Genomic DNA, 18,465 nt, shown 5'->3' on the forward strand with positions numbered 1-18,465 from the left:
GGAGATAGGGAGCAAGAGAGAAAGGCAGAGAGAGAAGGGGAGAACCATTCATGGGGTTTGCCGTTGGTGCTGTGTACATGCTTCTGGGGGTGTAAACCCAGCTCCTCACTCTTGTAAAGTATGCATACTATCAGGTGAACTATCTTCTGATCCATATCTTTTTCTTTATAAATAACCCTTCAGGAAATTCTGATTCATTTAATTATTGACTGCTGGTTCATTGTAGTGAGTATTCTGATGATTGTTATGACTCTCATTTGCCTTTCTCTAAAAAAAACATTTAATGATTGAAAATTATTGAAAGATTCTGACCTAGATTTGACTTTCTCTATATGAGTTCTTACATATTTTTGTTTCTTCTAGTGGGAAATACCCTCCGTCTATAGTACTGTTATCCTGGGAATTAAAGACACTTTAACAAAAGATTTGGTTTACATTCTCATGGCCAAAGGCCTACACTGCAGCACTGTTAAGGTAAGTAAATGTGTACATCAACTAAATACCATTTATAAATTTTCTCATGAAAGCCAGGACTCATCTTAAAATCAGACATCAGTCTCTATGGGTATTTGGAAAAGTGTGCTAGTGGATTGGGGAGATAGCATATTGGTTTTGCAATGGCTTTCACTCCTGAGGCTCTGAGCTCCCAGGTTCAATCCTCAGCTCTACCATAAGCTAGAACTAAGTATTGCTCTGCTAAGGGAAAAAAAAAAAAGTGGGCGCAGTGGGTAAAGTGTTGGACTCTCAAGCATGAAGTCCTTTTGTTGCCCTTGCTGTTTTCCATTGTTGTAGTAGTTATTGTTGTTGATGATGATGTCGTCGTTGTTAAGACAGAAATGGAGAGAGAAGGGGAAGACAGAGAGGGGGAGAGAAAGATAGACACCTGCAGACCTGCTTCACCGACTGTGAAGCGACACCCCTGCAGGTGGGGGACCAGGGGCTCGAACCGGGATTCCTATGCCAGTCCTTGCATTTTGTGCCACGTGCACTTAACCTGCTGCTCTACCGCACGACTCCCTATATTTTTCTTTTTAAAATTCTTTTTAAAGTATTTTATTTATTTTGTTTTTGAGAGAGATGCAGAGAGAAAAAGACACAGAGAAACACCAAAGCATTGCAGAGCAGAGCTCTGGCTTATTGTAGTGCAGGGGATTGAACCTGGGACCTCAGGAGCTTTAGGCATGAGAGTCTCCCCTTATGCTATCTACCCTGCCTCCTGCTATTGCCTTTTTTTAAAAAAAATATTTATTTATTTTCTCTTTTGTTATTTTAGTTATTATTGTTGTTATTGATGTCACTGTTGTTAGGACATAGAGAAATGGAGAGAGGAAGGGAAAACAGAGGGGGAAAGAAAGATAGACACCTGCAGACCTGCTTCACCACCTGTGAAGGGACTCCCCTGCAGATGGGGAGCCGGGGGCTTGAACCGGGATCCTTAACGCCAGACCTTGTGGTTTGCACCACATGCACTTAACCCGCTGCGCTACTGCCCGGCTCCCACTATAGTCTTTTAAATGAAATCTGGAGACCCAAAGGTTAATTTTATCCTTTAGAATTTCGGAGAGATTATGTCCTAAGCTATGAAAACGAGAAAATTCCCTAAGTTTACTTATTTTATTTGGGGGGAGGGACGTATGTCAAGGACTGAACTTCGGACATGCAAAGCATGTTGTGCTCTCATCACTGATCTCTATCCTCTGTAGTGATTGCACGTAAGGAGTTTGCAGTCTACTTGGGAATTGGAGACTTAAGTGCTACGCTGAGTGACGAGATGGCGTAATCACACAGCTAATTAGTACAGTAAAAGATATATGAAGGTCAAGATCCCATTTGGAAGGCAGAACTCCTGAACTAAATTGACCAAAGTTAGCTTAGCCCTGCTCTGGCCTCTCCAAATATTAATACTAATAAAAAATACTAGGAAATGAAGAGTGGTATTATGGGTCTGGGGGTCAGACAGAATGTTTATAGCCTAAGGACAAGAGAATGTCAATTAAAGAAACCGATCAGAACTATGACAACCTCTGTGTGTCTACTAAGATAACTGAAAGATGATCAGAACCACTAAATGACCAATTATTCGCTGTTATCAGGGGTCTGCCGTCACACAGGAGTGAAGGAAACATGGGCAGAAAGACAATGGTAAAGACTCCTCTTTAGTAAAATTAGAAGTATAGGGAAGGTCTTAGATTAGAACTGCTTTGATTTATTTAGTGTAATAAGCAGTTATATAGTTTAATAGGGTCGTGTGCAGGGGTCAGGTGGTGGCACACCTGATCGAGCACACATTACAGTGTGCAAGGGCTCAGATTTGAGCCACTGGTCCCCACCTGCAGGGAGAAAGCTTTGTGAGTGGTGAAGCAGAGCCCCTGGTCCCCACCTGCAGGGGGAAAGCTTTGTGAGTGGTGAAGCAGTGTTGGCAGGTATCTCTATTATTTATTTATTTATTTATTTATTTTGGCCTCCAGGGTTATTGCTGGGGCTCAGTGCCTGCACTATGAATCCACTGCTCCTGAAGGCCATCTTTCCCATTTTGTTGCCCTTGTCACCCTTGTTGTCATTACTATTATTGTTGTCACTGCTGCTGTTGTTGCTGGATAGGACAGAGAGAAATCGAGAAAGGAGGGGAGACAGAGAGGGGGAGAGAAAGACAGACACCTGCAGACCTGCTTCACCACCTGTGAAGGGACTCCCCTGCAGGTGGGGAGCCGGGGGCTCGAACTGGGATCCTTATGCTGGTCCTTGAGCTTTGCAGCATGTGCGCTTAACCTGCTGCGCTACCACCTGACCCCCTGTCTCTCTCTCTCTCTCTCTCTCTCTTCCTATCAGCCCAATCCCTCTTGATTTCTGGCTGTCTCTTATCCAATAAATAAATAAACTTGATTTTTAAAAAATTAAAAAAAAAACAGGTTGTGGGGGTTGTATTGTTAAATGGGAAACTGGGGAATGTTATGCATGTATAAACTATTGTATTTACTGTTGAATGTAAAACATTAAAAAAAAAAACAGGTTGTGTGCAAAGATTTTTAGGGTATGAAACCTTATTGAATACTGTAAGGTCTGTGGGGGTAGTAGCATAATGGTTATGCAAAGAGACTCTTGTGCCTGAGGCTCCAAAGTCCCAGGTTCAGTCCCCCTCACCACCATAAGCCAGAGCTGAGCAGTGCTCTGGTTACTACTAATAATAAATGATATAAAAAAAAAACTTAAAAAGACTGTAAGGTTTTATTCTGAAAGTCTTAGGTGAAGAAGGAATATTTTGCTAAAATGTTACACTTATCTTATGACATTTATAAATTATAGGAAAACTTTTATGTAAGTTTTGTTTGATAATATAGCATGTTTTATTGATTTTATTTTTATTCCTCAAGATTACAACGTAATTAACAGTACGTACAGAAATGATAAAGAGAAAGACAATTCTCTCTTCCTGAGATGAGAATGTTAAGGTTTTAAGTTAATTCTTTGTCTGAATGATTCTCTTTTTTTTCTTTTTATTTATTTTATTTTTGAGAGAGAGGGAGAAAGGGAGGGAGAGAGAGACAAAGAGAGAGAGAGAAACACACCAGAACACTGCTCAACTCTGGCTTATGGTGGTACAGGCGATTGAACCTGGAACTTTTGGAGCTTCAGGCTCCAAAAGAGAGTCTGTTTGCATCACCATTATGCTATCTCTCCCACCCCCTGAATATTTCTTTTATGCTTGCCCAGCTTTTAGAAAATTACTTCATACATAGGAAACACACACAAATCCTAAAAGTATGAGCTGTATATGACTTATTTCAAATGGTTAAAGTTTAAATAGATGCTTTGTTGATTAGTGAGTGATTATAAGTTCAACAAATTTTACTATAAAGAATAAAGCCAATCCTTGTCTTTTCTCCAGATCCATAAACACATGTATGTTTTCCTGTTGGTTTACTCCAAAGGAGCAGTGACCCAGTGTTTTCTGTTTGTTCCTCCTACAGGACTTTCCCCATGCAAAACAATTATTTGCTGCTTGTTTGGAGCTGGTAACAGAGTTCTCACCCAAACTACGTCAGGTCATGCTGAATGAGATGCTGCTTTTGGATATTCACACACATGAAGCTGGAATGGGGCACTCAGGAGAGAGGCCTCCTTCTGATCTTATTAGCAGAGTACGAGGATACCTGGAAATGAGGCTTCCTGGTAAATTGGTGCCTAAAGCCAAGTTTCAGAAACCCTACTGGCAGGGAAAAATCCAAGAGGATATTTTGTTGACTTTTTCTTTTCTTTTCTTTTTTTCTTTTTCTTTTTTCTTTTTTTTTGCCAGAGCACTGCTCAGTGATGGCTTATGGTGCTGCCAGAAGTTGAACCTGGGACCTTGGGACCTTGGGCCTGGGGCATGAAAATCTTTTGCATAGCCGTTATGCTGTCCTCCCAGCTTCATTTTGTTCACTTTATGCTCTGTATAAGGAAACAAAAATTCAAATGTGAACTTGACTTGAAAACAGTGTTTATACTTAGACTCTGTATAAGAAAATAGAATTCAACTGTGGAGTGGATTTGAGAATAGCGAGGAACATTAAGACGTGCTCATTTTTCTAGGATTGCCATAACCAAGTATGCAAGCTAGGTGATGTAAAACAACACACATATTTTCTCATAGTCCTGGAAACTAGATGTCTGAAATCAGAGTGTCTTTAGAAACATACTCTAGAAAAATCCCTTTTTGACTTTTCCTAACTTCTGCTGGCTTTTACCACTCTTGGCATTCCTTGACTGGACTTTGATCCATCCTTAGTGACAAAGTTAAGTTACCTGAGTTTGTAGTTTTCTGGCCCCTCACCACTCTGCATCCAGTTTTCACTGAGAGGGGCTTGATAGTATAGTCTCTCCACAGGTTTTTACTGGAGGAGAGATGTAAAAAGGGTGGTATTTGCCACCTTCTTCCTTTTTAAGGAAAAATATTCTTCCTCAGTGATACTGGGTCGGTTTTGAGTGTGTTAGATAAATGCCCTCTTTAGAACACAAAGACAAATTCTCTTTCATATGGCTTAATCTGGCTTTACTATCTGGAACAAGGAGTGATCTTAACTGACAAATCTAACCTTTGTTATAAAGGAAATAAGGGTGACTGACTAATTACTGTAAAACATGCCATGTCTTTTGGCAGTGACCCCCTTGACTTTGAATATTTCTGTATTATATCATAGCTTTTTTAGTGAGGCACAAGTCCTTTTTTTTTTTTCTTCTTTTTTTATTTCAACAAAATTGAATGTTCATACCCTGCCATAGATTCTCTACATTTACTGGTAGTGACTGAGTATTTTGCAGATGTTTGATGGGACATTTGCTCTCCAGAGCACTACTTTTCAAACTGTCAGTGTCTCACTCTCTTGATTCAGATTCATCTTTCAGGAACCATTGCAATTTAATTTAATTATTTTATTTGAATTTGAATTTTATTTTTGCCTTCAGGGTTATCGCTGGGGCTAGGTGCCAGCACTATGAATCCACTGCTCCTGGAGTCTTTTTTTTTTTCCCATTTTGTTGCCTTTGCTGTGGTTGTTATAGTCGTTGTTATTGGATAGGACAGAGAGAAATTGAGAGGGGAGGGGAAGACAGAGAGGAGAGAAAGACAGAGACCTACAGACCCGCTTCACCCCTTGTGAAGCGACCCCCCTGCATGTGGGGAGCTGGGGGCACTAACCGGAATCTTTATGCTGGCCCTTGTGCTTTGTGCCATGCTCACTTAACAAGCTGCGCTACTGCCTGGCTCCCTTTTTTTTTTTTTTTTTTTTTAAACCAGAGCACTGCTCAGCTCTGGCTTTTGGTGGTGCAGGGGATTGAACCTGGGACTTGGGACCCTGAGGCATGAGAGTCTGTTTGCATAACCATTATGCAGTCAACCCCCCCCACCCCCCCCACATTGCAGTCTTAATAATAGGAAAAGCTTGGTGATTAAAGTGAATCTTGGAGCCAAATGTTGGGTGGCATTCCATTGACAAAATGTACATTTGGGATACTAATTTTGCTTCTGTTTTCATTGCTTCTTTTTAAAAATATGTATTATTGGGAGTCATGCAGTAGCGCAGCGGGTTAAGTGCACATGGCACAAAGCGCAAGGACTGGCACAAGGATTCCAGTTCAAGGTGGTGCAAAGTGCAAGGACCAGCTTAAAGATCCCACCTGCAAGGGATTCTCTTCACAGGTGGTGAAACAGGTCTGCAGGTGTCTTTCTCTCCCCCCTCTGTCTTCCCCTCCTCTCTCCATTTCTCTCTGTCCTATCCAACAATGACAACATCAATAACAACAACTACAACAATAAAACAAGGGCAACAAAAAGGGAATAAATTAAATAAATATGTATTAATTATATTTCGCAGGATAAAGAGAAATTGAAAGGGGGAGAGAGAGGGTAAAGAAATTTTCTTCTTAATTATTTATATTACCAGAGCACTGCTCGGCTCTGGTTTATGGTGGTATAGGGGATTGAACCTGGGACTTCGGAGCCTCAGGCATGAGAGTCTCTTTGGATAACCATTATGCTATTGTCATTACGCCATGTTGTCAATGCTTCTTTGAGAATATGATGCAAATAATTTTATTTTGTTTTGCTTTACTCCTGTATCTCTTTGGTATACCAGATCATTTTATTGGTATAATGTGAGGCATAAGCAAAATAAATAATTACAGTATTTTCAGAAATACTGAAAGGAATAGATACTCAAAGAATGTAGCTGTAGGGCAAGTGACTCAGTAGGGCACAGAACTAGAATTTCAGGGAGTCGGGCAGTAGCGCAGCGGATTAAGCGCAGGTGGTGCAAAGTACAAGGACCAGTTTAGGATCCCAATTTGAGCCTCCGGCTCCCCACCTGCAGGGGAGTCACTTCACTGGCGGTGAAGAAGCAGGTCTGCAGGTGTCTATCTTTCTCTCCCCCTCTCTGTCTTCCTTTCCTCTCTCCATTTCTCTCTGTCCTACCCAACAACAGTGGCATCAATAACAACAACAATAAAACAACAAGGGCAACAAAAAGGAATAAATATTTTAAAAAATTAAAAAGTTAAAAAAAGAACTAGAATTTCTTTTTTCCCCTTTATTTTGGGGGAGATTAATAGTTTATAGTTGACAGTAAAATACATTAGTTGATACATGTATAACATTTCTCAGTTTTCCACATAACCCTCTAACACCCCACCGAGGTCCTCCTCTGCCATCATGTTCCAGGACCTAAATCTTCCCCCCCAGAGTCCTTTACAGTACAGTACAACAAATCCAGTCCAACAGAACTTGAATTTGTTTTTTCTTTTTCTTTCTTTCTTTTTTTTTTTTTTTGAGAGAGATGCAGAGAAAGACATAGAGAAAACCAGAACTTGAATTTCTGACACCCCAAGTTTAATAGTTCTCCCTATTTAAAAAAATATTTATTTATTTATTCCCTTTTGTTGCCCTTTTTTATTGTTGTTGTTGATGTTGATGATGTTGTTGTTGGATAAGAGAGAAATGGAGAAAGGAGGGGAAGACAGAGAGAGGGAGAGAAAGACACCTACAGAGCTGCTTCACTGCTTGTGAAGTGACTCCTGCAGATGTGGAGCTGGGGGCTCAAACTGTGATTCATTTTTTTTTTCCTCCAGGGTTATTGCTGGGCTCGGTGCCTGCACCATGAAGCCACCGCTCCTGGAGGCCATTTTCCCCCCCTTTTGTTGCCCATGTTGTTGTAGCCTCGTTGTGGTTATTATTATTGCCATTGTTGATTGTTGATGTTGTTCGTTGTTGGATAGGACAGAGAGAAATGGAGAGAGGAGGGGAAGACAGAGAGGGGGAGAGAAAGATAGACACCTGCAGACCTGCTTCACCGCCTGTGAATGGACTCCCCTGCAGGTGGAGAGCCGGGGGCTTGAACCGGGATCCTTACGCTGGTCCTTGGCGCTTTGCGCCGCGCTTAACCCGCTATGCCACCGCCTGACCCCTGAACCGTGATTCTTGTGCCGGTCCTTGGGCTTTGCACCACGTGCGCTTAACTCACTGCTCTACTGGCAGACTCCCAGTTCTCCCTATTTGAAATCTATAGAGAGAGGCGGAGAGACAGCACAGCACCATTCTACCATTCTTGGAGCTTCCTTCCCCCTAGTGCATGGTGTTTCCATGTGGTGCTGGTGCTCTGACCTAGTGCTTCCCATATGGTAAGGTAGGTGCTCTACAGAGTGAATTTTGTCAGAGCACTACTCAGCTCCGTCTTAAGGTGGTACTGGGGACTGAACCCCAGACCTCTGATGCCTCAGGCATAAAAGTATTGCACCAGCCTTTTTCTCTTTAAATACATTAAAACGTGAGTCATAGTATATAAAACCTGAATCTGTAGTATATATTCTATAGAAGATTCTTAAAGAAAAAGAAAATTCTATTTACATTTGCTACAGAAATTTAAGACATACTTGAGGTATACTTAAAATAGAGGAAGTAATATTCAGAAACAATTCTCAGTTTTCATTTCTGAATTTGTTTTTGGCACAGTCTTTTTTTAAATATGTAATTGACTTGCCTCTTATGACTACATTACATTTTCATAAGAAAAGCTATTTTACATGCATTAATTTTAAGTTTATTATATGGTCTACCTTTTCTTGTGCTTAAATGCTTTGAAAATTTGTACTCTACCATTTTGTATTATTTCATTTAATCATGCTTTGATCATTTGAATTATACATTTTTATTGGTTATTGATTGTGTTAACAATGGATTTCTATCACCAGGAAATCTGTGCTTTCTGGAGAAGAGTATAAACTGTTCCTATTTTTTATTTTATTTTTTTATTATCTTTATTTTGTTTATTGGCTAGAGACAGCCAGAAATTGAGAGTGAAGTGGGTGGGTGATAGAGAGGGTGAGAGACAGAGAGGCACCTGCAACCCTTCTTCACCACTTGCAAAGCTTTCCCCCTTCAGGTGGGGATGAGGAGCTTGAACCTGGGTCCTCTTGCACTGTAGCATGTGCGCTCAACCAGGTGTGCCACCACCCAGCCACTGTTACTATTTTTTTCCATTTCTCATCTGTCATTATTTAATTTACTCAGCTAAATCTAAGGAAACATTTGCTTTGTTCTCATGTTAATGTTGTTTTTCTCCTTTGCCTTTTAGATATTCCACTTCGTCAAGTTATTGCTGAGGAGTGTGTTGCTTTTATGTTAAACTGGAGGGAAAATGAATACCTCACATTGCAAGTTCCTGCATTTCTTCTTCAGAGTAATCCATATGTAAAGGTATTTTATATTCAATCCAAATAAAAGGATTGTTGGGATCAACTTGCTATACCTTTCTTTAGATCTGCACTAATTGAGAGAGTGTATCCAGTTTCTCCTTCCCTCCCTCCCTCCCTTTCTTTCTTTTTTTCTTTACATAAATATGTTTTTAATTTTTTTTTTATATTAATGAGAGAGAAGTAAAGAGGAAAAGATAGAAAGATATCAGAGCATAGCTTTGGTTTATGGTGGGACTGGGGATTGAACCTGGAACCTTGGGGCCTCAGGCTTGAAAGTCTTTTGCATAACCGTTATGTTGTGTCCCCAGCCCTCCAGCTTCTGTGATATAGTATGAGACCAGTGTTTGTTGCTTTGTAGCTAAAAGTAGATTTTTGATCATTTGACTTTACCTTCTAGTTCATTCTAATAATATATGAGAATATATATTAGTGTAGTGCTTTGCCATGTGCACAACTCAAATTTGAGCATGGTCCCCAGCACATGGAGGAAGCGTTAATACTGTGGTCTGTTGTAGTCTCTCTGCTTTTTCATCTTTGTCTCTATTTGAGGGTGTGTGTGTGTGTGTGTTGAGGGGAGGGGGTGGAATCAGAGCCGTGAAGCCCTGGTGATGACTGGAAAAAGGGGAAAGAAAATGAGAATATAAGAAAAATTATTTAATTTTTAATAGAAAACATTTTGGGGTCTGACAAAATAGCTCAATTGGATAGTGGGCATCCTTATCTTATTACTTACATAGTTTATTGTTATTCATGTTAATCTACCCCATTTCATCTTTTTAATTATTTATTTTAAGATTTATTTGTGAGAGAGAAAACCACAACATCACTTTGGCACATGAAGTGCTGGGGATTGAACTCTTGACCTTATGCTTGAGAGTCCAACACTGTGCGTTCTTGCAGTTGCTGCCCCATCTTACATACGGTACATATTTCCTGAAGTTGATGGTTCCTGGCAACTCACACAAGATCATGCCACAACTTGACATTTTCTTTGGCTTGTTGGTTCTTCCTCTGTGCTTGATAACTGCTTTATAAAAACTCACTTAATTTTAACCTGTTAAAATTTGATTTTGGGGGGAGTTGGGCGGTAGCGTAGCGGGTTAAGCGCATGTGGCGCAAAGCGCAAGGAGCGGCATAAGAGTCTTGGTTCAAGCCCCTGGCTCCCCACCTACATACAGGGGAGTAACTCCACAGGCGGTGAGGCAGGTCTCTCCCCCTCTCTGTCTTCCTCTCCTCTCTCCATTTCTCTCTGTCTACCCAACAACGACAGCATTAATAACAACAGTAATAACTAGAACAATAAAATAACAAGGGCAACAAAAGGGAATAAATATTTAAAAAAATTGATTTTTCCCCTTGTCATCTTTACTGTTGTATATAGAAGTTGCTATGCTTGAGTCATCCTTCTCTTTGTAACTTCAAACATTGGGCTCTGTCCTTTGGCGTGCAAATTTTCTGAGACTTCTCATCTTTAGGGCGCTTGTTTGATTATCCCCAAGAATCTCTTCTTAGTCTTTAATAAATTCTCCCTATCTCTTTTTTCTGCCTCCAGGGCTATTGCTGGGGCTCAGTGCCTGCACTATGAATCACTACTCCTGGAGGCTACTTTCTTCCCTTTTGTTGCCCTTGTTTCATCGATATTGGGGTTTTCATCATTGCTGTTATTGATGTTATTGCTGTTGGATAGGACAGAGAGAAATGGAGAGAGGAGGGAAAGATAGAAGGGGAGACAGACACCCGTAGACCTGCTTCACCTCCTGTGAAGCAACCCCCCATAGGTGGGGAGCCAAGGGCTCGAACCGGGATCCTTAAACTGGTCACTCTCTCTTTTTAAATTATCTTTATTTATTAATTGGATAGAGACAGCCAGAAATCAAGAGGGAAGGGGATGATAGAGAGGGTGAGAGACAGAGAGACACCTGCAACACTCCTCCACCATTTGCAGAGCTTTCCCCTGCAAGTGGGGACTGGGCTCAAACCTGGGTCCTTGCTCATTGTAACACGTGCACTCAACCAGGACTACCACCTGGCCCCATACATTCTCTATGAGAGAGACTTATTTTGCTTTAGATCCTGACTTCCGCTTAGGACCATAGCTTATTGTTCAGTGTTCCGACAGTATGATAGACATGAATCGTATGGGGCTGTGCACTGAGAAGAGTGTAGGATACTGTGTTGCCTAACCTTGGGCTAAGTTATCTCATCACTTCCTGCATCGCCCTGGCCTGGACCCACAGGAAGAAGGGTGTGTGTTGTACTGCGAAATGTCATGCAGAAAGAATAATCACTTAGATGTCTTCATCTTTAGTGCTTAGGAGTCTCTCTCTCCCACTTATTAATCAGATTTCTTGCTTCCTCGTCAATGTGAAGGAAAAGAGGGTTCAGAGAAAGTCCAAAATGGGTTTGTATTTGGAAAGTAAAAGCCATTTTCGGCTTCTAAACTTAGAACTTGGTGTGGAAGGATATTAACAACCTTTATTTTTGGAGAGTGAGATGTTAGGTGATTTTAATGAAGTTTACTTTTCATTCCATTACATATTTGCTTATTTATCTATTGATGATAAAAATCACAAAAAGAAAAAAATCATATAGGTGATTGAAATAAGACTTTTTGAAATCATATAAAGCTGTCAGTCTCCCAGTGTATTAGTCACATAGTAACATGAAAAGGACATAGGATTTATGGACAGTCGGATTGTAAAATACTGATAGGGGGTGGATTTGTTTGTAATATTAATAGTGTAGGATGAGTTAAAAAAATGTGGGCTGTGTGGTAGTGCACATGTTGCAAACTGTAAGGATCCCAGTTCAAGCCCCTGGGTCCCCACCTGCAGGGGAGCCACTTCACAAGTGGTGAAGCAGGTCTGCAGGTGTCTTATCTTTCTCTCCCCTTCTCTGTCTTCTTCTCTTTCAATTTCTTTTTATTTATTTATTTTCCCTTTTGTTGCCCTTGTTGTTTTATTGTTGTAATTCTTTATGTTTATTGGGGCTTTGTGCCTGCTTGATTTCATTGTTCCCAGCAGACTCCTTTATCCCTTTTAGATGCAGATAGAGACAGAGAGGGAGAGAAACAGAAGAGACACACCACAGCACTATTCCAGCATTCATGAAGCTGCTTTTATTTTGAGGAATTATTTTGAGTATTCTTTCCTGCCTTGATTCTATCTCCTTCTATCAGTAATAGATCCATTTCCAGTTACTGCATTCTTACAGAAAAATTGCTCTATGTATTATTCACTTATTCTGCCAATTTCAGTTTCCACATCCCTCCCCCCCAACCCCCATTGCTCTGCCACTCAAGAAGCTTCCTCCTAAAAATGAAGATGGAGACTCTGGGGATTTGAACCCAGGTTCTTCCACACGGTACCTGTGCACTGTACTGGGAGGCCACTGCCCGAACCCCTACTTGCACATTCTTTTCCCTGCCTTTTTATTAAAACTTTAACATGTATAATATGTGTATATAAGTATGAGATTTGGCCACTGTGTTAAATCTTACCCCTGGTCTTAAAAAAGGAAAAACAAACAAACAAAAGCAAGCAAACAAACAAGAAACAACTTATTTATGGGAGAAAGAGCAGGGAGAGTAGAGGGAGAACCAGAACTTCACTTTCGCATATGTGATGCCAGGAGCTGAACTCAGGACCTCATGCCTACTGAGTCCAGGGCTTTAGCCACCTCCCAGTCCACACCTCTGGCCTCTGAACCATAGTTAACAGGATGTCATATATCTACCATCGTGTCCTTTTTTTTTTTTAAGTGAGATCATACTTTGTATATTTAACTTTTTAAAAAAATTTTTACTCAGTAAATCAAATACCTCTTTGTTACCACTTTAAAAAAATATTTATTCATTTATTTTTTACCAGAGCACTGTTCAGCTCTGGCTTATGGTGGTGCGGGGGATTGAACCTGGGACTGTGGAGCCTCAGGCATGAAAGTCTGTTTGCATAACCATTATGCTATCTACCCTCTGCGCCCCCCCCCTTTTTAAATCCTCTTTCTCTTTAGACTGATAATTGTTTGGAGACAATAAAATTTATGTAGTAGTACCAGATGACCCCGTTGCAAAGGCAAATTCAATAAAGCATGGGCTATATACTTCTCAGTTTCGTGTTGAAAGCACGGCTTAAAGTAATTTTCCTTAGCGTGTCTGGCCATAGAACTATACTGTTTAACATTTCAGATCATCATTTGTGTGTGTTATTTTTGCTTTTCATGTTATAGCTTGGACAGCTTTTAGCAGCTACATGTAAAGAACTTCCGGGCCCCAAGGAAAGTAGACGGACTGCTAAGGACCTCTGGGAAGTGATTGTTCAGATCTGCAGTGTGTCCAGTCAGCATAAACGTGGGAGTGACGGCAGAGTCAGTTTAATAAAGCAGAGGGACTCTACGCTAGGTATAATGTATCGGTACGTTTCTGTGAGCTACTATTTTGAGTTACGTACTACTCAGACTTTCTGTCTTCATCCTTGTAACATAACATAGAGATGGACAATCCCATAATCCTCTAGTGCTGATTATTGGATGTTTGCATGGTCCCCTTTGAAAATATTTTCTGGCGACCTGAGCGGTAACTCACTAGGTAGCATACCCCCGTCGCCATCCGTTTCCCACGACCACCTGGGAAGTACTGTGCTAATTCAGGGAACTCCAGTGCTATGGCTTCTTTTCCTATTCTGTCTCTGTCTCTCTGAATGAAAAAATGGCCTGGGGCCAGGGAGTGGCACACATGATTAAGTGCACACATTACAGTGCACAAGGACCTGGGTTCAAGACCCTGGGTCTCCACCTGCAGGGGGAAAGCTTCCCGAGTGGTGAAGCAGGGCTGCATTACTTCAATGCTTGTGTGGGTTCTCTGGGCTTGACTGTCTAGTCACTCCTTCATTTTATTTTTAAGTTCTGACAGCAAGCCTGTTTACTTTTTTTTGTAGGAGTGAGCTACTTTCTTTCATCAAGAAATTACGGGTAAGTTTCATTAATATTTTAGTTGTTTGCTGTAGATGGTTTTTGTAGAATATAACTGAAATAGTTCTAAATGCTGGTTAAATTATTTCAGTGATAATGTATCCCATCAATTTTGAAGGTGAGATAATTCAAGTAGCAGGTTTTTTTTTTTTTTAAATGTATTTCTGTATGCAGAAGACAGAGAGAGAGAGAGATGGAGAGATCATTCTCACATGCTATGCCAGGGATTGAACTCAAGCTTGAAGGTCCAATGCTTTATCCATAGTGCTACCCTGCCAGTCCTCTCCCCTGGAACACTCCCCTCCCGCTATGAGAAGTCTCCTTAACAATCCAGATGTATGAAAGCTTATTTTTTGCTTGGCAGGATAAAGTTGTATATGTTTACTGACCAGAACTTAAGTTCTCTTTACTATTTTAATAAACAAACAAACAAACAAAATTAATTTTTGAGTTAGTTGGAAATGCTAAATTTTACAGAGATTGATTCACTCATATTTCAACAGTTATATGAGAAGTGTATCATAAATCATTATATAAAGTTGTTTTTTTTTAAATTATTTCACTTATTATTTTGGATAGAGCCAGATAGAAGTTGAAAGGCAAAGGGGAGATAGAGAAGGAGAGACACCTGCATCCCTGATTCACTGATTGTGAAGTTTGCCCCCTGCAGGTGGGAACTGGGGGCTTGAACACAGGTCCTTGGGCACAGTAATGACTGTAATGTATGTGCTTAACCCATGCACCAGCACCAGGCTCACCATAAATCAGATTCCTAAATATGGTAACTTTTTTGTAAATTATGTGCTGTGATTTTTTTTTTTTAATCTTTGAAGTGCTCATGGTTAAAGCGTGTGTGTGTGTGTGTGTGTGTGTAGAGAGAGAGAGAGAGAGTAAGGATAACAAAAAAGTATTCTGAAAGAAAAGATTTGTTTTGCTGGATGGTGGTAAGCCCAGTAGAACACACATTATCATGCATCAGCACTTGGGTTCAAATCCAGGTTCTATCTGCAGGGGGAAAGCTTCATGAGCTGTGGGACAGTTCCTTAGGTGTCTCTCCTTTTCTCCCTATTTCTCTTATCAGGGAAAAAATGCCCACCAAGAATAGTGATGTGGTTGTATAGGCACTGAGCCCCTGTAAGTGACCCTGGTGCCAAAATAAAACAAAAGAAAAACAAACCCCCCCCCCCCCAAGAAAAATAAAGAAAGGAAGGAAGGAAGAAAGAAAAGACTTGGTATTACTGAAGTTGACAGAAGTATTAAAATACTTCAAGTTTTCTGTTTTCCTTCTCACAGGAGCCACTGGTTTTGACTATTATTTTGTCACTCTTTGTGAAACTTCACAATGTTCGGGTAAGTGTTTACTGATCTCATTTTTAAAAGCTCTGTAAGAAATTTTTCTCTAAATTAAAATAAAGTTTGTGTTTTTTAAAGGAGGATATTGTGAATGATATTACAGCTGAGCACATTTCTATTTGGCCATCCTCCATTCCCAAGTAAGTTCTGTAAGCATATGTTTTATTAATGTTATGCATGTAGGGGGCCGGGTCGGGTGGTGGTGCACTTGGTTGAGTGCGCTTGTTAACAGTGCACAAGGATCCAGGTTCAAGCCCCTGGTCCTCACCTGCTAGGGGAAAGCTTTGCAAGTAGTGAAGCAGGGCTGCAGGTGTCTCTCTTTCTCTCTCCTTCTATCTTCTTGATTTCTGGTAGTCTCTCTTCAATAAATAAAGATAATAATAAAAAAAAATTAAGCATTTAGATTGGGGGCGGCATGGAACTTTGACACAAGGTGTGATAACTTACACAGACTGACCATGCATGGTTGTGAAATCATACCCCTGATATCATAAAATTAAAAATTGATGTTAAAGCACCTATTATATTAAAAGGGCGAATGTTAAATATTTAGAAATTATCTGGACTGGCATGCATAATCTTTCATAAATTGAATTGAAGTCTACAGGTCTGTTAGGATTCTTCAACCCGCTTTCTATTACTGCTTTACAGTAGTACCTTCCTTAAAATGATGACTAAGACATAATTCTGAGTAGGAGATAAGCATACCAGAGCAGAGACCTAGTAGAGCAGATTTCTTTTTTTTTTTTTTAAGATTTTATTTTTCTTTCTTTTAAAATTTTTTAAATTATATTTATTTTCCCTTTTGTTGCCCTTGCTGTTTTTTATTGTTGTTGTACTTGTTGTTGTTATTGATGTCATTGTTGTTGGATAGCACAGAGAGAAGTAGAGAGGAGGGGAAGACAGAGAGAGAGGGGAGAGGAAGACAGACACCTGCTTCACCGTCTGTGCAGCGACTCCCAGCAGGTGGGGAGCTGGGGGCTCAAACCAGGATCCTTATGGCGGCCCTTGCACTTCGCACCACCTGTGCTTAACCCACAGGGCTACCGCCTGACTCCCAATTTTATTTATTTTTCAAGAAGATAGAGAGAGAAGGAACCAGGCATCACTCTAGTACATGTGCTGCCGGGGATTGAACTCAGGACCTCATGCTTGAGAATCCAATGCTTTATCCACTACGCTACCTTCCGGACAACGCAGAGCAGATTTCTAAGTTGTCCTGCTCATATGCCAGTGGGGTAGAATTGGAAAATCTAGGTTAGTGAAAGAATGATTTTTCCATGAGGTTCACAACATAGTATCTCTTTTTCAAACACCTGTTTGCAAGTGGTTAGCATTTCCACTTTTTTTAAACAAAAGATTTATTTATTTATTATTAGTATAAGAGGGAAGGGCAGACATCCAGAGCTCTGGACCTCATATTTGAGAGTCCAGTGTTCCATCCACTCTGCTACCTCCTAGGCTGTTCCTTTCCACTTTTAACACTGTGTTTAGCAGAATCTCCCAGAACACACCATTTAGCTGCTTAAAAATGTTCTTGGTTGTGGGAAGGGACACTAGGAAATAACTCCCCTAGTAGTGTACATTCCTAGCTAGGCGTGGGACTTTACATTTGAGCTGCCACATCACGAAGGAGCACTATGGACCGACCACACAGGGATGAACTTCAGAAATGGTAGAGTGGTTCTGTGGTGTCTTTCCTTCTAGCCCTCAGTCCTTCTTTCTGTATCTGAAAAAATAAAAATGTCAGCCTGAAAGTAATGGAATCACACATGTATGAGGCTCCAGCAGCACAGAAAACAAATCAACAACAACAAAAGCCTGACACACAAAAAGAATTGAAGAAAAAAATGGAAGAATGGAAGAAAAAAAATTGCAGATCATGTGTCTGATATTGGATTTTTACCCAGAATATAGAGAGAACTTCTGAAACTCAAAAACATCTGATTGAAAAATGGGCCAGTGACTTGACTAGACATTTCTCCAAATCAGATATCTGAATGACCAGTTATGCATACCAAAAAGATGGCTAATATCACTAATCACTAGGGAAATGCAAATCAGAGCTACCATGAGATATCACTTCACACCCATTAAGATGGTGGTTTCATTGAAGAATAAAAAATTTTAATAGGCGGGCAGATAATAAGAGCATGTAATTTGCCTTCATTTTAGTTTTAGCACTTGAAAGCAGTTCTATTGTCTCCTATAGGGTTTCGTTTGTTTGTTTTTAAAGATTTTCTTTATTTCTTAATGAGAAAGATAGGAGGAGAGAGAGGAAGACCCAGGCATCACTCTGGCACATTGCTGCCCGGGTGAATGAGCCTTACCCACACTTGACTTGGTTCCCAGAGGAACACCGAGCTTCCTGCACCCAGTGTGCACGCTCCGTAGCTTTGCAGCAGCAGATTTTTATATAACATTCGGCACATTCGATGGCTGTAGTTTTTGGGTGCTGGCTTGTTATTATTTTTTTTTAATTTTATTTTCCCTTTTGTTTTTCATTGTTGTTGTTTGTAGTTATTATTGTTGTTTTTATTGATGTCATGGGATAGGACAGTGAGAAATGGAGAAGAGGGGAAGACAGAAGGGGGAGAGATAGACAGAAACCTGCAGACCTGCAGGTGGGGAGTGGAGTGGGGGTGTTTCAAACCGGGATCCTTCAGCCAGTCCTTGCGCTTTGCGCTATGTGTGCTTAACCCGCTGCACTACCGCCCGACTCCCTCTGGCTTGTTATTTATTCTCACAATTCCCTCTTCTAAAAATATTCTTTGAGTTTTTGTTGTTGTTGTTTCTTTTTTTAACAAGAATGGGGAGGTGGGTAAGGGAGAGTCAGAATCAGATTATCACTTTGGCACATGGGTAATGTAGACTCTACTGGGTGTTCCGCTGCCCCGCCCCTTACTGGGCCACATGGGATTC

At 40.6% G+C, this 18,465-nt stretch overlaps 1 protein-coding gene across 3 annotated transcripts in view; it reads left to right on the forward strand.

Moving 5' to 3' along the window:
- Positions 1-18,465, forward strand: part of INTS8 (integrator complex subunit 8) — a 74,390-nt gene that overhangs the window by 31,915 nt on the left and 24,010 nt on the right. For all 3 annotated transcript variants that reach the window (XR_009551140.1, XM_060195974.1, XM_060195973.1), the window contains exons 14-20: positions 364-474; positions 3,969-4,170; positions 9,102-9,223; positions 13,450-13,634; positions 14,157-14,190; positions 15,484-15,540; positions 15,622-15,683. Coding sequence is in view for 2 of the 3 variants with exons in the window: in XM_060195974.1 (XP_060051957.1) it covers positions 364-474; positions 3,969-4,170; positions 9,102-9,223; positions 13,450-13,634; positions 14,157-14,190; positions 15,484-15,540; positions 15,622-15,683 (773 nt within the window). In the remaining variant the exon portion in view is untranslated. The remainder of the gene's footprint in view (positions 1-363; positions 475-3,968; positions 4,171-9,101; positions 9,224-13,449; positions 13,635-14,156; positions 14,191-15,483; positions 15,541-15,621; positions 15,684-18,465) is intronic.

Source organism: Erinaceus europaeus, chromosome 8, assembly GCF_950295315.1.
Source record: "Erinaceus europaeus chromosome 8, mEriEur2.1, whole genome shotgun sequence".
Classification (NCBI taxonomy): domain Eukaryota; kingdom Metazoa; phylum Chordata; class Mammalia; order Eulipotyphla; family Erinaceidae; genus Erinaceus; species Erinaceus europaeus.